Source organism: Chaetomium globosum, genomic scaffold (genome assembly GCF_000143365.1).
Source record: "Chaetomium globosum CBS 148.51 scaffold_1 genomic scaffold, whole genome shotgun sequence".
Taxonomy (NCBI): domain Eukaryota; kingdom Fungi; phylum Ascomycota; class Sordariomycetes; order Sordariales; family Chaetomiaceae; genus Chaetomium; species Chaetomium globosum.
In genome coordinates, this window is record NT_165976.1 from 768,428 (window position 1) to 783,932 (window position 15,505).

At 55.4% G+C, this 15,505-nt stretch overlaps 3 protein-coding genes and 1 non-coding gene across 4 annotated transcripts; 3 read left to right on the top strand and 1 right to left on the bottom strand.

Moving 5' to 3' along the window:
• Positions 1–282: 282 nt before the first annotated feature.
• On the top strand, positions 283–5,168 carry CHGG_00253 (uncharacterized protein; the record flags this gene model as incomplete). The annotated part of the gene is made up of 3 exons (XM_001219473.1): positions 283–686; positions 752–1,431; positions 1,687–5,168. 3 exons carry the CDS (start codon positions 283–285, stop codon positions 5,166–5,168), a joined length of 4,566 nt encoding a protein of 1,521 aa, XP_001219474.1.
• Positions 5,169–7,742: 2,574 nt separating this feature from the next.
• CHGG_11128 lies at positions 7,743–7,840 on the top strand. The gene has a single exon. It is a non-coding gene; the product is annotated as a tRNA-Lys (tRNA).
• A 297-nt stretch (positions 7,841–8,137) lies between these two features.
• CHGG_00254 (uncharacterized protein) lies at positions 8,138–9,210 on the bottom strand (the record flags this gene model as incomplete). The annotated part of the gene is made up of 2 exons (XM_001219474.1): positions 8,138–8,654; positions 8,822–9,210. 2 exons carry the CDS (start codon positions 9,208–9,210, stop codon positions 8,138–8,140), a joined length of 906 nt encoding a protein of 301 aa, XP_001219475.1.
• A 1,387-nt stretch (positions 9,211–10,597) lies between these two features.
• On the top strand, positions 10,598–13,980 carry CHGG_00255 (uncharacterized protein; the record flags this gene model as incomplete). The annotated part of the gene is made up of 8 exons (XM_001219475.1): positions 10,598–10,796; positions 10,873–11,043; positions 11,244–11,510; positions 11,570–11,907; positions 11,967–12,751; positions 12,803–12,869; positions 12,923–13,416; positions 13,566–13,980. The coding sequence occupies 8 exons, from the start codon at positions 10,598–10,600 to the stop codon at positions 13,978–13,980; spliced, it is 2,736 nt and encodes a 911-aa protein (XP_001219476.1).
• Positions 13,981–15,505: the final 1,525 nt, after the last annotated feature.

A 15,505-nucleotide genomic window follows, 5' to 3' on the forward strand; every position in this document is an offset into this window, starting at 1 on the left:
TCTCATTTCGACGGGTAAAAACCCCAAGGGGACCCACATGTCGGAGTCTGAACGAGGAGACACCGAAAACAATAAAACGGACGCGGAACAAGCGCGGACAACAACCATACTTGATTGCCTGATTGGACCAGTGAATCCCGTATTCTGACAATTAAGAGTCTCATCCCGCTCTACAATACCAATTGAGCTTCCTCTGAATACGGCTATCTTACCTCTGAGAGCAATACCGCGCTTTCGACACTCCAGAGCCCGATCGATTCACCGACAACTCCGGAAGACATCATGACGACCGATCAGACAAAAAGTCAGTCTCGATTCGTCTATCTAGACGGCCCCGGCGACTGGGAAGTCTGGGAACAAGACTTCTTGAGCAAAGTCAAGCTCCAACGCGTCTGGGACCAAGTCCAGGGAACGAAGCCCCTGAGGAAAGAACCGATATGCCCGGAACCCGATCAGGGCTACGCAACCCGAGCGAACGCGGCCCGAGGCGCGCAATCCGCGACAGACTCGACAATCACCGTAGCTTCAGGCTCTCGACCGATATCCGTGGCGGATCTCACCGACGGCGGCCGCACTCGATTCAACGAAGACATGGCAACCTACATCCGTCTGGAAACCCTCTACGTGCAAGAAGCGAAGGCCATGGCAGAAATCGGCGAGTTCGTCATCAAGACCGTCAACCCGAAGTATCGACGGACCTGCTGCAAAGCAGATGACTCGATCTCCCAGTGGTACATCAACCTGAAGAAAGAGTGGGAGCCACAACCGAATGGGGATACAACAAAGCCAGCAACGATTACCACGAAGCCCTCAAGCCATTAGCGAAAATCAAGGACTATGAGACCTTCATCGACAAATGGGAAACGGCATTTTCCGTCGCCAACGACAAGGGAGTCGCCGAGACGCTCAACTACCTCTCGTGGTCGCGGGATTTTTTCCGATCCATCAAGAACGTTCCAGAGGCTGTCGCGTGGGGAATATCATACCGTCAAACCAAAGGGCAAGACTTCCAAGAAGGGAAGCTCACGTATCGTGACTTTGCGGTGGACTTTCGCAACGAGATGGGCCTGGTCGCGCCCACAACAATGCACAAAAAGATTGGGAGAGGTGCATTTGGACCTACCTACGCGGATCAGGAGGCCAACGACCAAAACGCAGAAGGCGCATCCAGAGGGCGGGGAGGACGCACCCGTTCAGGCAAGAAACGCACGCGAGACAACCGATCGTTTTCGTCGAAGTGCATGCTCTGTGACGTCCCGGGACACAAGATCGAGGAGTGTTTCTTTCTGTCCCAACAAGCCCCAACCTGGTTTAAGCCAACGGATGAGAAAAGAGAGGAGATTGAAGCTCGCATTGAAGAAGATGTGAACATCAAGAGGATTGTTCAAGGCATGAGGGGCAAGCGCCCTAGGACAGGAACCAGATCGGGAAGTAGCCGATCAGCGTCCGAAAGTCTCACCAAACAAGAAGGGACACCGGTTATCGAGGATTGACTCGCCGGCCGGAGAGTGGGATCCATTGAGGAGGCATCGTTCATAGCCATCAAGGCATCGTTCTCAACCAGATCCACATATCCCTTGCTCCTATCGGCAATTCTGGACTCAGGGACTACCATCCACATCTTCAACCAAGAGGAGAGGTTCTTCAATAAAAGACCAGCGCTTCCTGACGACTATATCGTGGCAGGAGACTCCCGATTAGCCGTCAGGGGATACGGAGACGTAACCATCCAGTTGGGGACCACGCGGAAGGTCATGAGACTTCGAGACGTGGCATTCATCCCTAGCATTCAGTGCAACTTGGTCTCCTTGCGTCTCATCAGACGGCAGGGATTTTACTGGGACAACCGAAATGACCCAACCCTCCTCAGGAGAAGAGTAGACAACTCTGTGGTGTGTCGACTCCGGGACCTACACGGGCAGTACGTCATCGAATACAACGACGCCAATTCCAACCATGCATCTTTTGCAACCCGATCAGCACGCTGGACGAACTGGAAACGACCATCAGTCACAGCAGAAGCCCAGAAATGGCACCTCCGATACGGGCATCCAGGACCAGAGGCCTTAGCCCGACTGCAGCGGACAGCTCAGGGGGTGAAGATCAGAGGGCCAACCACAGTCCAGTGCGAGGCATGCGCCAAGAGCAAGATCAAGCGACAGATCAGTCGTCGTCCACGCCAATTTACCCAAGGGGTAGGCGAGAGACTAGCCGTCGATTTCCACGAATACACCCAAGGATACGAAGGATTCAAGCACCTGATGCTGGTCACCGATCGCTGGTCTGGACTGGTCTGGGATTTCTACCTCACCGATCGGAAGGGGAAGACACTTGTGGAAGCCTTTGACGGACTCTGGATCTACCTGGACACGCAGTACAGGATTCGCCCCGCGGTCATCGAGACCGACAACGAAGTCATGAAACATGACGGGATCATTTCATGGGCAGCCGAGAAAGGTATCCGTTTCGAGCCCTCAGCACCGTACACTCAAGCACAGAACGGCGGCGCAGAGCGCTCAGGGGGTGTGATCAAAGAAAAGGCGAGAGCGATCCGAGAGTCAGCAAAATTTCCAGAGTTCCTTTGGCCAGAAATCGTCAAAGCAGCAGTCTATCTTCATAATCGCACTCCGACGCTGATCAACCATTGGAAATCACCATACGAGCGATTCCACACACAGATCGGAACCCACGCGGGAGGATTCGCCCAGGCAAGGAAGCCTGAAGGCACGCATCTGAAAGCGTACGGATGCAAGGCATACGCCATGACGGCGAAAGCACAAGAGAAAAAGGATCGAATCAGGAGATTCAACCCCAAGGCTTGGGTAGGATATTTGATCGGATATCAATCGTCCAACATCTATCGAGTATGGGTTCCCTCGCTCAATCGCGTCATCAGCACCAGGGACGTGATCTTCAACGAAGACGAGTTCTTCAGCGGCAACGTGGAACAACTGCGAGACGACTTGCGGATCCTCAACGAAGAGGACCTGAAGAAGGCCTTGGACACTGCCGAATTACCCGAACCCGACCTAGAGGACGAGCCAACAGGCCGATCAGGAGAAGACGAGGAAGTGATGGACATGGGAGATCCTCTGGATCCAGTGGAAGACTCAAGCTCAGAGTCGAAGCTCACCTCTACACGATTCGAGCCTCTCCCTACTCCGCCTCAGTCCCCTCCAGCAGCGTTCTTCACCACCATGTACGAGAAAACGTCATATGACGAGCCCCAGGACCAGGAGTCAACCTACAATGCTTGGCAGGGTGTTGAAGCCTACAATGTCTCGAGGCAAGAAGGCCCGAGGCAGGCGACTTCCCCCTACAATGTCAAGCAGGTTGCAGCGGCCTACAATGCCAGTCAGGTTGAAGTAACCTACAATGACACCCAGCAGGCTACCCCGTGGGAGCAGGCCTACAATGCTGGAAGGCAGACCGCTGATCCGAAGTCCGCGAGGGGAGAAGCGTATCAAGCGCGCAGACGTCGGCTTAGACCGATGCGATCCGGTTACACGGACGCAAACAAAGGGACGATCCTCGAGCGACTGAAGGCTCTACAAAGGACTCACAGATCAGAACTGCCAGTACCCCCAAAGAACGGGAGAGTGCAGGATCACCCCTTAAAGGAACTGTTCCATCAAGCGGAACTCGATCACCTGAAGAGCCATGACCAGATGCAGTCCTGGAGAGAAGTTCCCAGGACTGTGGCCCAAGGCAAACAGATCCTTGGTTGCATGTGGGTATACGTCTACAAGACGGACAAGCACGGTTACTTTGTGAAGTGCAAGGCTCGTCTGGTCGTGAGAGGAGACCAGCAGCGGTGGTCAGCAGGCGAAGAGACCTATGCCGCGACACTGGCTGGCCGATCGTTTAGAACTCTGATGAGCATTGCTGCCCGCTTTGATCTAGAACTGACTCAATATGACGCAGTCAACGCGTTCGTTAACGCGAAGCTCCCGTACGAAGTGTACATGGAGATGCCACGAGGTCACCGAAAGGGCGATACGATCCTGAAACTCGAGAAGGCCCTCTATGGATTGAGAATATCACCCCTCCTATGGCAAAAGGAACTGACAACCACCATGATCGAACTGGGATTTGTTCAGATCCCTCATGAGCCCTGCTGTTTCAAGAAGGACGGCATCCTTGTGTTCTTTTACGTCGATGACATAGTCTTCGCGTTCCGCAAAGAAAAGAGACTCCTAGAAAAGGTTCTCGCCGCGAAGCTGGGTCAGCGATACGAACTCTCAGGGGGTGGGGGACTTCAATGGTTCCTCGGGATCGAAGTGATCAGAGACCGGACAAAACGTTTGATCAGGCTCTCTCAGACGGCGTATATCGACAAGATCAGCAAGCTGATTCGAGGACCGGCGAAAAGCGAGGTGCCAATGGGCCGAAACGAACTCCTACCATACGATGGTGTGACTACCGCCTCCGATCTGAACTGGTACCAGAGAACGATCGGATCGATCCTGTTTGCCGCCGTACAGACAAGGGCCGATATCTCTTTTGCAACATCAAGACTGGCTCGATTTCTCAACAACCCGGGGCCACAGCACTGCCAAGCTGCCGATCAGGTCCTAACTTACCTCAAGAGGACGCGAAACTACGCCCTTCAACTTGGAGGAGCAGACACGCTTGACATTGCCAGTGACGCCTCATTTGCTGACAATTCGCTTGACCGGAAGAGCTCCCAGGGACTGGCCATGAAACTATTTGGAGGTCTGATCGCATGGAGGGCTAACAAGCAAGATACGGTCACCACGTCAACCACGGAGGCCGAACTCCTTTCCCTTTCGCAAGCAGCCAAGGAAGCACTCTTCATCGACAGGCTTCTCAAAGAGCTGACAGTCGCTCTCGAAGACAACTACCTCACGATCCAATGCGACAACATCCAGACGATTAGACTGGTGAACCGAGACACAGTCACCCTTCAGACCAAGCTGCGCCACGTGGATATCCACAATCACTGGATTCGCCAGGAAGTCAACAACGGTCGGATCAGAGTCGTGTACACGCCTTCAGACAAGATGATTGCCGACGGTTTCACGAAGGCGCTGCAGAGGGAGAAGTGGCAAGGGTTTCTAGACTGTCTGAGCATTGTGGAGGTGGAAGATCATTTACGAAGGCCACCAGCCGCCAGATCAGAAGAGCCGGAACCCCGTTCAAAGTAACTGCAGCCTTGCCAGAAAGGCAACGCTGAGGGGGGTGTGTCAGAATATCGGGGTGGAGGCTTCGGATATGAAGAAAACGGGGCATGTTTAGCTTAACCATCACTTCTCATTTCGACGGGTAAAAACCCCAAGGGGACCCACATGTCGGAGTCTGAACGAGGACACACCGAAACAATACAACGGACGCGGAACAAGCGCGGACAACAACCATACTTGATTGCCTGATTGGACCAGTGAATCCCGTATTCTGACACACCGCAAGCTTGAACACGCTGGGTCGTTGGACGACACTACTTAGCGATGTGAGAGTCTGATCGGGAGAAATCCGACGGATGGGCTTTATAGCATGGGAAGACCTGGATCTAGATGCCCGGAGACGCCTGGAAAGCTGGACCCCGGCCGCGAGACAATTCTGGGAATCCGACTTCATCGCCTGCCAGGAAGGGATCGTTCAGGCATGGATCTGGCATTACCTTGACGACAACTTATTCTCTTTTGCAACAGACGCAGAAGAGGGGTCTCTGGTCAAACCGAGCTCACCCGTCTGGCAACATGTTCGTGGTTTGCGCCGTGAATTGGATGGTAGGTCACCTGCAGTCTGCTGCATGTATCCACCATCTGCTGCCCAGTCCATACTAACGCCTCGTCCAGTTTTACGCCCTTGTAAAGGCGAGTGGGGATCGTCAAGAAACCTCCCTTCGGCACCAACAACAAGCTGACGGAGAAGCCTTTTGAAGTGGGACACCAGATGTGTTGGCTCAATGGGTGGCTCCACTCCCAGCCCACGTCGGACGAGGTGTTCAGTCATGCGAACCCAAGCGGAGAATTGGATGCGGTAGATGGAGTCATCCTACGATGGGAATTTGGATGACCGTGGTGCCCTAGACGACCCTACGGCTTCTACCAACTGGGCCATCAAAAACCTACTGAGTGCCGCCCTCGACTCGTAGTATTTCCTACATGGCATGCTCGGAAGCTATACCCTCAGATTTGCACCCATTGACAGTGACCAAACTTTCGGGTTCCCCTTTGACAAGGAGTGGATGCAGCCGGTCCATGCCCACGAAGTACCGCACGCCCGAGATGATAAAAGGGGCGACCCGTTGCCGCCCGTCCAGCTTGTGATCCAGCCCATGTTGGTTGTGAGCGGACTTGACGGCTTGAACTTATACCCCTATCGCCATCTACCAGTGACGGTGCTGATCCCCGGGCAAGGACAAATGAAATGGCGTCCCCTCCTCGCCGTGCTGCAAGAAACCGGCAGCCGGTGGAGGACAAACAACACCTCATTGCACACCATTCCTTCAATGATGCCCACAGCCCACAGCCCCCACTCAGATAGCTTGTTACAGGGCGAAGCCGCCTCCAATTGGCGCTCGGAGCTGACCGGTATGGAGACTCCTCCGGGCCCTGCATCAGTAATTGGCAGAGCGCACCTCACTGACGGTGACATCACTGCGGGCATATCATCCGGGGCCGGGACGGCGCTGAACACGCTGCAATGTTCCGCCGTATTTGCGCTCCGTGGCGTCAGTATTGAATACATACATAAATGGATACCAGAATCGTGATCATGCACTTGGCCGCCGGGGAGCGTCACGTTGACAGATGAGGTTTTTTCTGGACGGCATCTCTGCATGTTTGCCTGGATTCGTGCAGCGTACCCGTCCGTGGGCGGAATCCGGGCCTCTCAAAGCGCGGCCCCGGCAAAGACGTGTCACGGCAGACCGAAATTGGTCCCCGACCTGACCAAACAACGAATCTATGGTCCGATTGATTGAGTCCAGACCATCGTCCCAGCCGCTTCCGGAAAGGGTCGCCATGCCGGTCGTCCTGCCGATCAATCGGGCGCCACCAATGCAAGGCCACCCAGCGTCTGCACGTTGGCCATGGAATCCAACAAGCCCAGGCCTCCCCTTGCGTGTCTACCGTCTGCCTAGCGTCTGTTTGTCAGGCGGCCCAGCAATCTCTGAATCCCGTCGGGAAGTCACAGTAGGCAATGACCGAAGATGGGCGGGCATGTCAAAGCAGCACCGTGACGCGCGTCCTCAACAACGCAGGCATCGTCAGGACATGCAGGTACGGCTGGGTGTCAAACACACTGACACTGTCCCTGACAAGCCACTACATGCGTTGGACGAGACGACCCGCCCACCCGGGTGTTGGGAAATACGGTGTAGGACAGTCCCGAGGTAACCACCGCGGTACCCGGCATCTAGCGAGGGCGACGGAGAAGGGATGAGACCAAAGACGCCAGCAGGACGACGTCTGGTACGTACCGTACCCAACGACAACGCAGTGCCAAACCGACTAACTGGATGGGGTGAAGCTGGTAGGTGGGTCCGTAACACATGCCACGGGTCGCGTCCCTGCCCACGCACGCCACGCGGGGCTGGGGTTATACGAGGACAGTCTTGGTCCAGAGGCTGGTACGTCGATACCTGCTTCTCGTTGTGCCCCCTGTGTGAATCTGTCCCCGCTGACAGAGGGCAGGGGTGTACCATGGAGAACGGGGAGACCATGCCTCCTTCAGCGTGCGCGCTCGCAAGTCATGTCAACACAACAACCCGGTACGCCCGGCTAGCTCAATCGGTAGAGCGTGAGACTCTTACAGTCCCACAGAGGGGAAACAGGTCATCTCAAGGTTGTGGGTTCGACCCCCACGTTGGGCTCAATTCCCAAGTTAACGATGGTTCGGTGTTGTGGTTTTCTTCTTCGATTTTTTTTTCGTGGCCCCACCCCCTTTTCTGATCCCGACCCTGGGTTCGGTCCGAGCCGGCGACTTGTCCGCCTTGCAGCAAGCATGTAGGTATTTACCTAATCGAGAAGCTAAAAATGACGTCCTCCGTATTCTTTGGCACTTCATTGTACCGATTATGCGTGAAGGACATGCCACACCCTTCGCCAAAATGTGGATCATACACTCCCAGCAACAGATCCTTTCCCACAGAGGTGCCCGGCCCCCTTCATTACACAAAGAACCTCGCATACGCCTCACAGCCCGACGTCGCCTGCTCCACCGAAGCCACCGCCCTGGTCAATAAATAAAACGATGGGCGGCCGTGGGCAAGATCACGGACGAACGGTAAACCCCTGCCGGTCCTGTCCTTGTTGTAGTACATCCTCGGCAGCGCGACCCTGATCTCCGTGTGCGCGGGCAGGTCCCGGAGCGGTTCCATGATTTCGGCAAACTTGGTGGTGAACGAGAGCATGACACTGGGGAAGAAGCGGATGTCCAGCGTTACGAGGTTGGGCATGCGCTGGAACAGGGCGACGTGGTCCCAGCCTGTGCCGCGAAAGTAGTGGCCCTTGATCAGCTCCTTGCAATGCTCGGTCCCCTCGGGCAACATGTGTGCGATCAAGGCAACGGACCGGATCGAAAAGGCCGTTTCTGGGTTGATCCAGTCGAGAAATGTTTCCAGTTCTCCGAAGCTGGCGAAGGTAAAGGTGGTCTGGCCGTAGAGGAAATGGGCAACCTCGCGGTATCTGTGATACACCGTCATGTTAGCGCGATATGGACGCCCGTAAGCTGGGTGCCATGGCATTTCCGTACGCGAACTTGCAGGTCCTCATCAAAACGACCAAATCTGCGAGACGGTAGGAAGTGGGTTGGCCTTCATCATGCACATTCTTCTGGCAGTCATAGTGTCCACAACTGCTGGTGCTTGGTTCTCCACAGGCTCTGCTGTGCAAATATCGGAGATGCAGCTCGCTCGGAATGCCTCTCCGGGCGACTGACGGACAGAATATGTGCTGGCGCTTTCCAGCATCTTGCAGTATGAGAGTTGTATACGTAATGACGGATGTCGAGCGGGAGTCGGAACAGATGTGTGAGATCGAATATTGATGCCGGGCCGCTGGAGATCTTGTGTCGCTCAATTTTGTGTCTTTGCCTTGTCAGTTCGGCTGGCCAGACAATCGGCTCTACGGAGAGTTGCTGTGGTAGGAGCAACCCAGGCGCTGGTCTTTTTTGATGTTTTCGGTCCCGGTGACCCTTTGCTGTCCTATTCGTTGGACTAGGCGAGCATCGCATCAGGGGCATTGTGGGCATTGTCGTGGGGGGAGAAGAGATGGCAGTGCCGTGGTATAGCTTGCGGCCTGCAACCGTGTCGAGATGGGAAAGAATTGAAAGGCAAATTCTGTGGGGGGTTGAGACCTGGTCGGTCTGGTCAAGGAAGGTACTGCGGGACGTGGGTTGGGGTTTTAGTTCGGCAGGTGCAAGGCGAAGTGACTCGGTGGGTAAGGTAGGGTTCTACCGTTTTCTTATGTATCGAGTCAGACATCATGTTTTAGGGTGTTTTGCCATCTTTTATTGCCAAAGCACAGAGTCAGCCGAAACTCGTGGTGCCACGTTGTTCATGTTGTCATGTGCTGTTCCAGCCCAAGATGGATGCTTGGCAGGAGTCGTGAATTTGGGCAGCCATCACATCACGCAACTGTGACTCAAGCCATGCGTCGTTCGTCCGGTCATTTCCCGAATTAGGAGTTCAGCAACCCCTTGACATTGATGTATTCCGGTCTCGTGCTCGTTACAAAAGATAATCTGATTTTCCACTCATAACCTTGAGAAAATGGACAAATCCCAGTCGTTATCGTTCATGTGCGTCATGACTCAGCTTTAATCCTGATGTCACCAGGCTGGTGAGCTTCCGACCGGCTTCAAGTGTCGCCGGTGGAAACCAAATCACGTAGCCTTGTACAACTCAAATATCCCTCTACATACCATGAGCCATGGTCATTGGGCTGTTGATAAGTTACCTTCAAGTCATGGACGAACCCCTCTGAAAGAACAAGCCCAATGCGGGCAAATCCTCAAGATGGCAATGGTGACGTCAGGGTCCAGTTGCACAGATTGCCCGTTCAAGTAAGGTACCAGGGGCAACTGGAGCGCGTCGTGCCCGTGCCAACACCGAGTGCATATTCTCGATTCTTGGCTTCGATGCTCCTCCGGCCCAAACCCATGTTGCCGGCCACAATCGCCGGCATGAGTTGGAAACGAGTTAAGAAGGTGCACTTGAGAGGGGCCGACTGCAAGCCACAGTAGATGACATCTCTTTGCGGTGTCTACATGGTGGCAGGGGGTCCGGGGAGTTACGCGATGGTGCGGGGCCCTAAATTGCATGGATTGTTTACACGGACGGAGTCTCACAGGCTTTCCAGTTTGGGGTTTGGTTTTGGTTTCGCGCTGTTGGGGATTCAACCGGCCGAGGAACCGGGTCAAGCGGGCGAATGAGATTGGGGATGGTTGCATTGGCCCTGTGATTGCCGTGCACCGGGATTCGATCGCGGCAAGTGCTGACCCAGATCTGCGGTGTAAGTGGCATGGCACGCAGGAGATCTCGTCGTTGTTAAAAGGGGGCCGTGTATCTTGGGTAGCGAATCCTTTGGCCCCGAGGAGTACGTCTTTTCCCACGACCAGCACATTCATCATGAAGGGCTTTCTTGGGTTATTGTTGGCATCGGTCACCTCGATCGCCTCGGCTGCCACGCCGGCAGCTCCAGGCCTGACCTACCTGTATTCGCTCAACTGCACGCTCGGACAGGCGCTACCCGTTGGCGCCGGCCCGCATGGCACCCGCACGGTCATCCCCATCACCGGTGGTACCTTTTCTGGTCCAAGATTGTCCGGTATGTTTCCCGACTGACCAAACAGTCGTTTATAAACGAAGCATCGAGGCACGCTAACCAAAGCGGCGATGTGTAGGCAAGGTGCTGAACCTCGGGGCTGATTGGGGCTTGATCGACAAGGACGGCACCTTCTCAGCCGACACACGGTACCACCTCCAGACTGATGACAACGCTCACATTTTCATCCGCACAGCGGGCCCGGCGCAAGCCAGCGGCAAAATCCACCTGCGGATGGAATTTGAGACTGGTAGCAGCAAGTACTACTGGCTGAACAATATTGTTGCCGTCGGGGTGTTGACTGCGGGGAACGGATATGTCGCGATTGATGGATGGCAATTGGACAGCCCCAAATAGTGAATTGAGGGGCACTTGGCCATCATGGGGGGTCCCATGGTATTTGGCTTAGAACTTCAAATGAATTTGCCCATGGTACATTTTGCTTTGCAGGCGATGCTGGAAAGTCGAATCGAGATTTCGGGACAGCGGGGACTCGCACATCCGCGACTTCTCCCTGCTCAAGCCCAACTCGGGAGCGGTCACGTGCTGCTGCTCAGACCTTGAGTCCTCAACCTGGCCTTGCGGGGCACGCGCATCGACCGCCCTCGCAAACATACGAGATTCTACCGGATCTTCGCCGAAAAGTCGCCAGCGCGCCCGGACAGCCAGCCGCAAAGATCATCCGGAGTGAAGCCGTGAGGCCAAGGCGCGTCGAATGTGACGCGTTAATTGCGGAGCAATCATGTCGAGTTACCCACCACCGCCGCCCTCGACAGGCGACGGCACAGGGCCGACCCCAAATAATCCCCAGCAGGGCGCCGACACCGACGGTCGCCAGGCCCACCAACCGCAAGTGCATCCCCAATTCACCGCTGAAGCTGCCGCTGCTGCAGTCGCCGCCGCCCATCATGGTCTTCAAGCGCTACAAGCTGCCGTCGCAGCTCCCGCTCCAGTCCCATCACCGAGTCCGGCGACATCGCAACATGCATCTCTCGCCGATGCCTCCTCGTATCTCGCCGCCAACAATGTCGGACCATCTCCTGGTGGCGGACCAAATGCAAAAGCAACTCGCTTGCGTCGGGCTTGCGACATGTGCAGCCAGCGCAAGGTAAAGGTACGCATCGAGTCGAGGCGGAGGAAGTTACCACTTTACCTAACTTTTTTGCTGCGTAGTGCGACGAGACCCAACCATGCAAGCCCTGTATTGAACTCGGCGTCGACTGCACTTTCAACCGGACGATGAAGCGGCGCGGGCCGCCTAACAAACACGCCGAAGCGGCCAAGGCGGCCAAGCAGCAACGACTGGAACCAAACATTAGCCCCGGACCACACAACGCCGCCGAGACGCTCATCTCCATCTCCGGCGGCCAAGATGCACAGCATATCCTCGATGCCGAGTCTATCGCCCCGTGGCCCGTGTTGACTCTGCTCATCGACGACTTTTTCACATACATCCACCCTCTCGCGCCGTTCCCCCACGAGCCCACATTCCGCATGTCATTTACGGCACGTGAGGACCGCACAAATCGTGCGTTCCTTGGGCTACTAGCCAGCATGATTGGCGCCTTGGTGGCGTCGTTTCCGAGGACGGCCCGGTTGCACCTCAAGACCCACCAGCACGGCATGCACATGTACCCCAAATCCATCACATTGGTAGACCGGTGTCGGACAGTGGCCCTCGAGGCGCGGGGTGCGTCCTTTGGCAGTAAAGATGATATCACCGTCCATGACGCTGCCACGAGCTATTTCATTGCTCTCGCGGCCGCATACACCATGCGGTGGAAGCTTTACCGCCGTTTCATGGCCGAGTCCATGACTTTCATCCGAGAGCTGGGCTACCACAAGCCGCGGGACCTGGGCTCATCCATGTTCGGCGTCACCTACCGTGGACCCCCGTTCAACCACGTCGAAGATCAACTGGGGAAGCGCATGTTCTGGTGCCTCTTCCTCGGCCTTCGGTACGTCCTGACTGTGGCCCCAAATCCGTCTCTTTCGCTAACCGTTTGTAGTTCCATGTACCAGCTCGGTACACATCACAGCGACCTTGTTCTTGCACCGCCCAACTCTCAGCGAGCCGTACCCCGAGTATCCCGTCGAAGTGGACCGACCAGTACATCCTCACCCATCAGATTTTGGGCCAGCCTGACCACAGTGTCTCGCTCCTAACTGGCTTCAACCAGGGTATTAAAATTTACCTGACCATGAATGGGCTCGTGAGCTTCGAGCTGGCGTACGGCATCTCGAGCCTTCCCTTCCACGATCAACAAGTGATGCTCGACGAATCACTACAAGCGGTAAAACAAGTCATGGACAACTTGCCGCCCGAACTCACCATCGACGTGAACCTTCCTCGCTCGATTAACACTCCGAATCATGGTCTCGCCAACCTAATCCCCACTGGCCCACAAGGCAATGTATTTGACGACGGCAACAGTGGGCTTCAATACTGTCCCATTGGTTACCAGCCCTTGCAACAGCAGCAGCAGCAGCAACAGCAACAGCTGGCTACCGATTTCCACCACACGCCCGGCGGACATCCTGAACGACGCCGTGTCCAGTACGAAATACAAAAAGCCAATATTTACGCCTCCCAACTAGCCACCCGCTCCTACTACGTCGAACGGTACCTCGACCTGCGAGACGCCCACCGGGCACATGCCCGCGCCCAAGCCGCACAGTCCTTCGCGGCTAGCCAACAGCAATAACGTGGAACGGCGGGGCAGGCAACGGCAGCAATCCGGGAGACGCGAGCGCCAACAAATCGCGTCGCAGCGGCGGACACTGCACGCGGCCGCGGAGCAAAACGATGGCTATCGACACCAACATGGCGGCCGAGCGCGAACTCATCGTTCAGCACCTGCTCACCGTGCTCGCGTCCATCTCGCATCGCAGCATGGAGCCCAACGGCGGCTCGCTCATCAACAAAATCCGCCAGGTTGCCAGCACGCTCGTGAACGATTCGCCCCATCGCAAGGGTCCCGTTGCCATCAAGGCCGAAGAGTCACTCAGCAAGTTTGTGGAGCTGCTGATGCGGTTGGAGCGGATCCCGCCTGGCGGTGAGGGGGAGAACGGCGTTGGGGGGCTTGCGGCGGGGGAGGATGAAGAGCAGGAGCTGAGGACGTGGGCCGATTTGAGGGAGCACCAGGCCCGGTTCGTGCAGTGCGGTGGATTCCTGGGATTGCCTTGAGCTCGCTCCTATTTGCTTTGCTTTGGCCTGGTGGCCGCGGTGTTTCTGGGATCGGTCGGGAGTGGCCATGATGAATGAAAACTGGCGTTGGAGTTGGGGTCATGGCTTGTGTGCAAGGGGACCCGATATCATGTTTGTGCATGTCATACTGTACGACTTTCCGTCCTCGCACTTAGTTTCCTCTGGTCTAATAATATCCCAAGGAATAACCCCGCAGAGCCGCGCCATGTGCTGTGTTAACGGAAGGATGCCGGTCCTCGCCGTCGGGCGTATTACAACGCAATATGTTTTGGCCGTTGGTTCGGAAGAATTCGTTCAGCTCACCACGTGTCTTGCTATGTACATAACCCCGAGCCGTATCGGGCCCACAATGTCTCTCATTCCTGCGTCTCCTATGGGCAGTCGGATAGGGCTACTCCATCGCTCTGCCACGTATTATGCTATCCATGCCCAGATATCGATTATTCGTTACAGCTCACCATATATGCCTATTCTAGGCATTCGGACCAACAGCATATGTTAAGCGATGCCAACTGAGAGTTCAGAGAAATCGCGGTTATCGTTTGTGTCATGAATGTTCGCACAGTCTTGCCTGCGGAAGTTCTCGCGGTCGACTGACCACGTTCTTGAGACGTTGGCAGTGAACCGGTCATGATTCTCGCAGGCTGCGTGACCGGGTCGTGTGTGACTGGGTCATGCGTGACTCTTGTTGTTCTCTCCCAGGCCAACTGGATATCTCAGCTAGTCATATGGAAAAGGGCGCAAGATCCGCAGTGTATAAAGGCGAGTCTATTTGGCTCGCTCTCCTCCCGGTTTCCCAACTCCCTTCCCACTCCCTCAAGCACACCTGTCTGTAAAGTTCTCAACACAGCGCTCAATAAGTCTACCCACCTTCTACAAGCGCTCAGTTGTCAGCAACAAACATGAAATACTTCGTTGCGCTTCTAATGGGGCTTAGCACTTCTCCCCCAGCTAGCCTTCGCTGCTGTCGCTGCCGTCGGGGGCGGCTTCTACGCCTCCTGCATACAAGACGTATCTTCCGTGCTCTTCCATTTAGCCATTCAAATAGCTTGTACTAACAACAGGGGGTTACTGGCGCATGGATGGAAAATACATGATTGCGGAATGCAGAAGGACCAACGGCCACTACAGGAGAAGCCGCCAGGACATGAACCTCTGCATCACCAACTTCCATGGCGTTCTGGCCCCAGCCAACAAGTAACCATCCCACCCAGACCACCCCCTGCCCAGAGCACCGACGCACTTGTTTAGTACAGACTAAATTAAAATCACCTCCCCAGCGGTTATTTCCACAACACCTGCCGCGGTTGCGGCCAGGCCCCTGACGGTCTTGTCACAGCCAATTCGCCAATAACAAGCAGAATGGGGTGCTTCTGCCAAGCCAATTCAATGGGATATGAGATTGACACTTCCATTGATCTAAGTAAGTCATAGATTTCGAGCCGAGCACTACGGGCGGGAGAGTGGATTCTCTTCTCCGGTACTAACACCCGCAGACGACTTC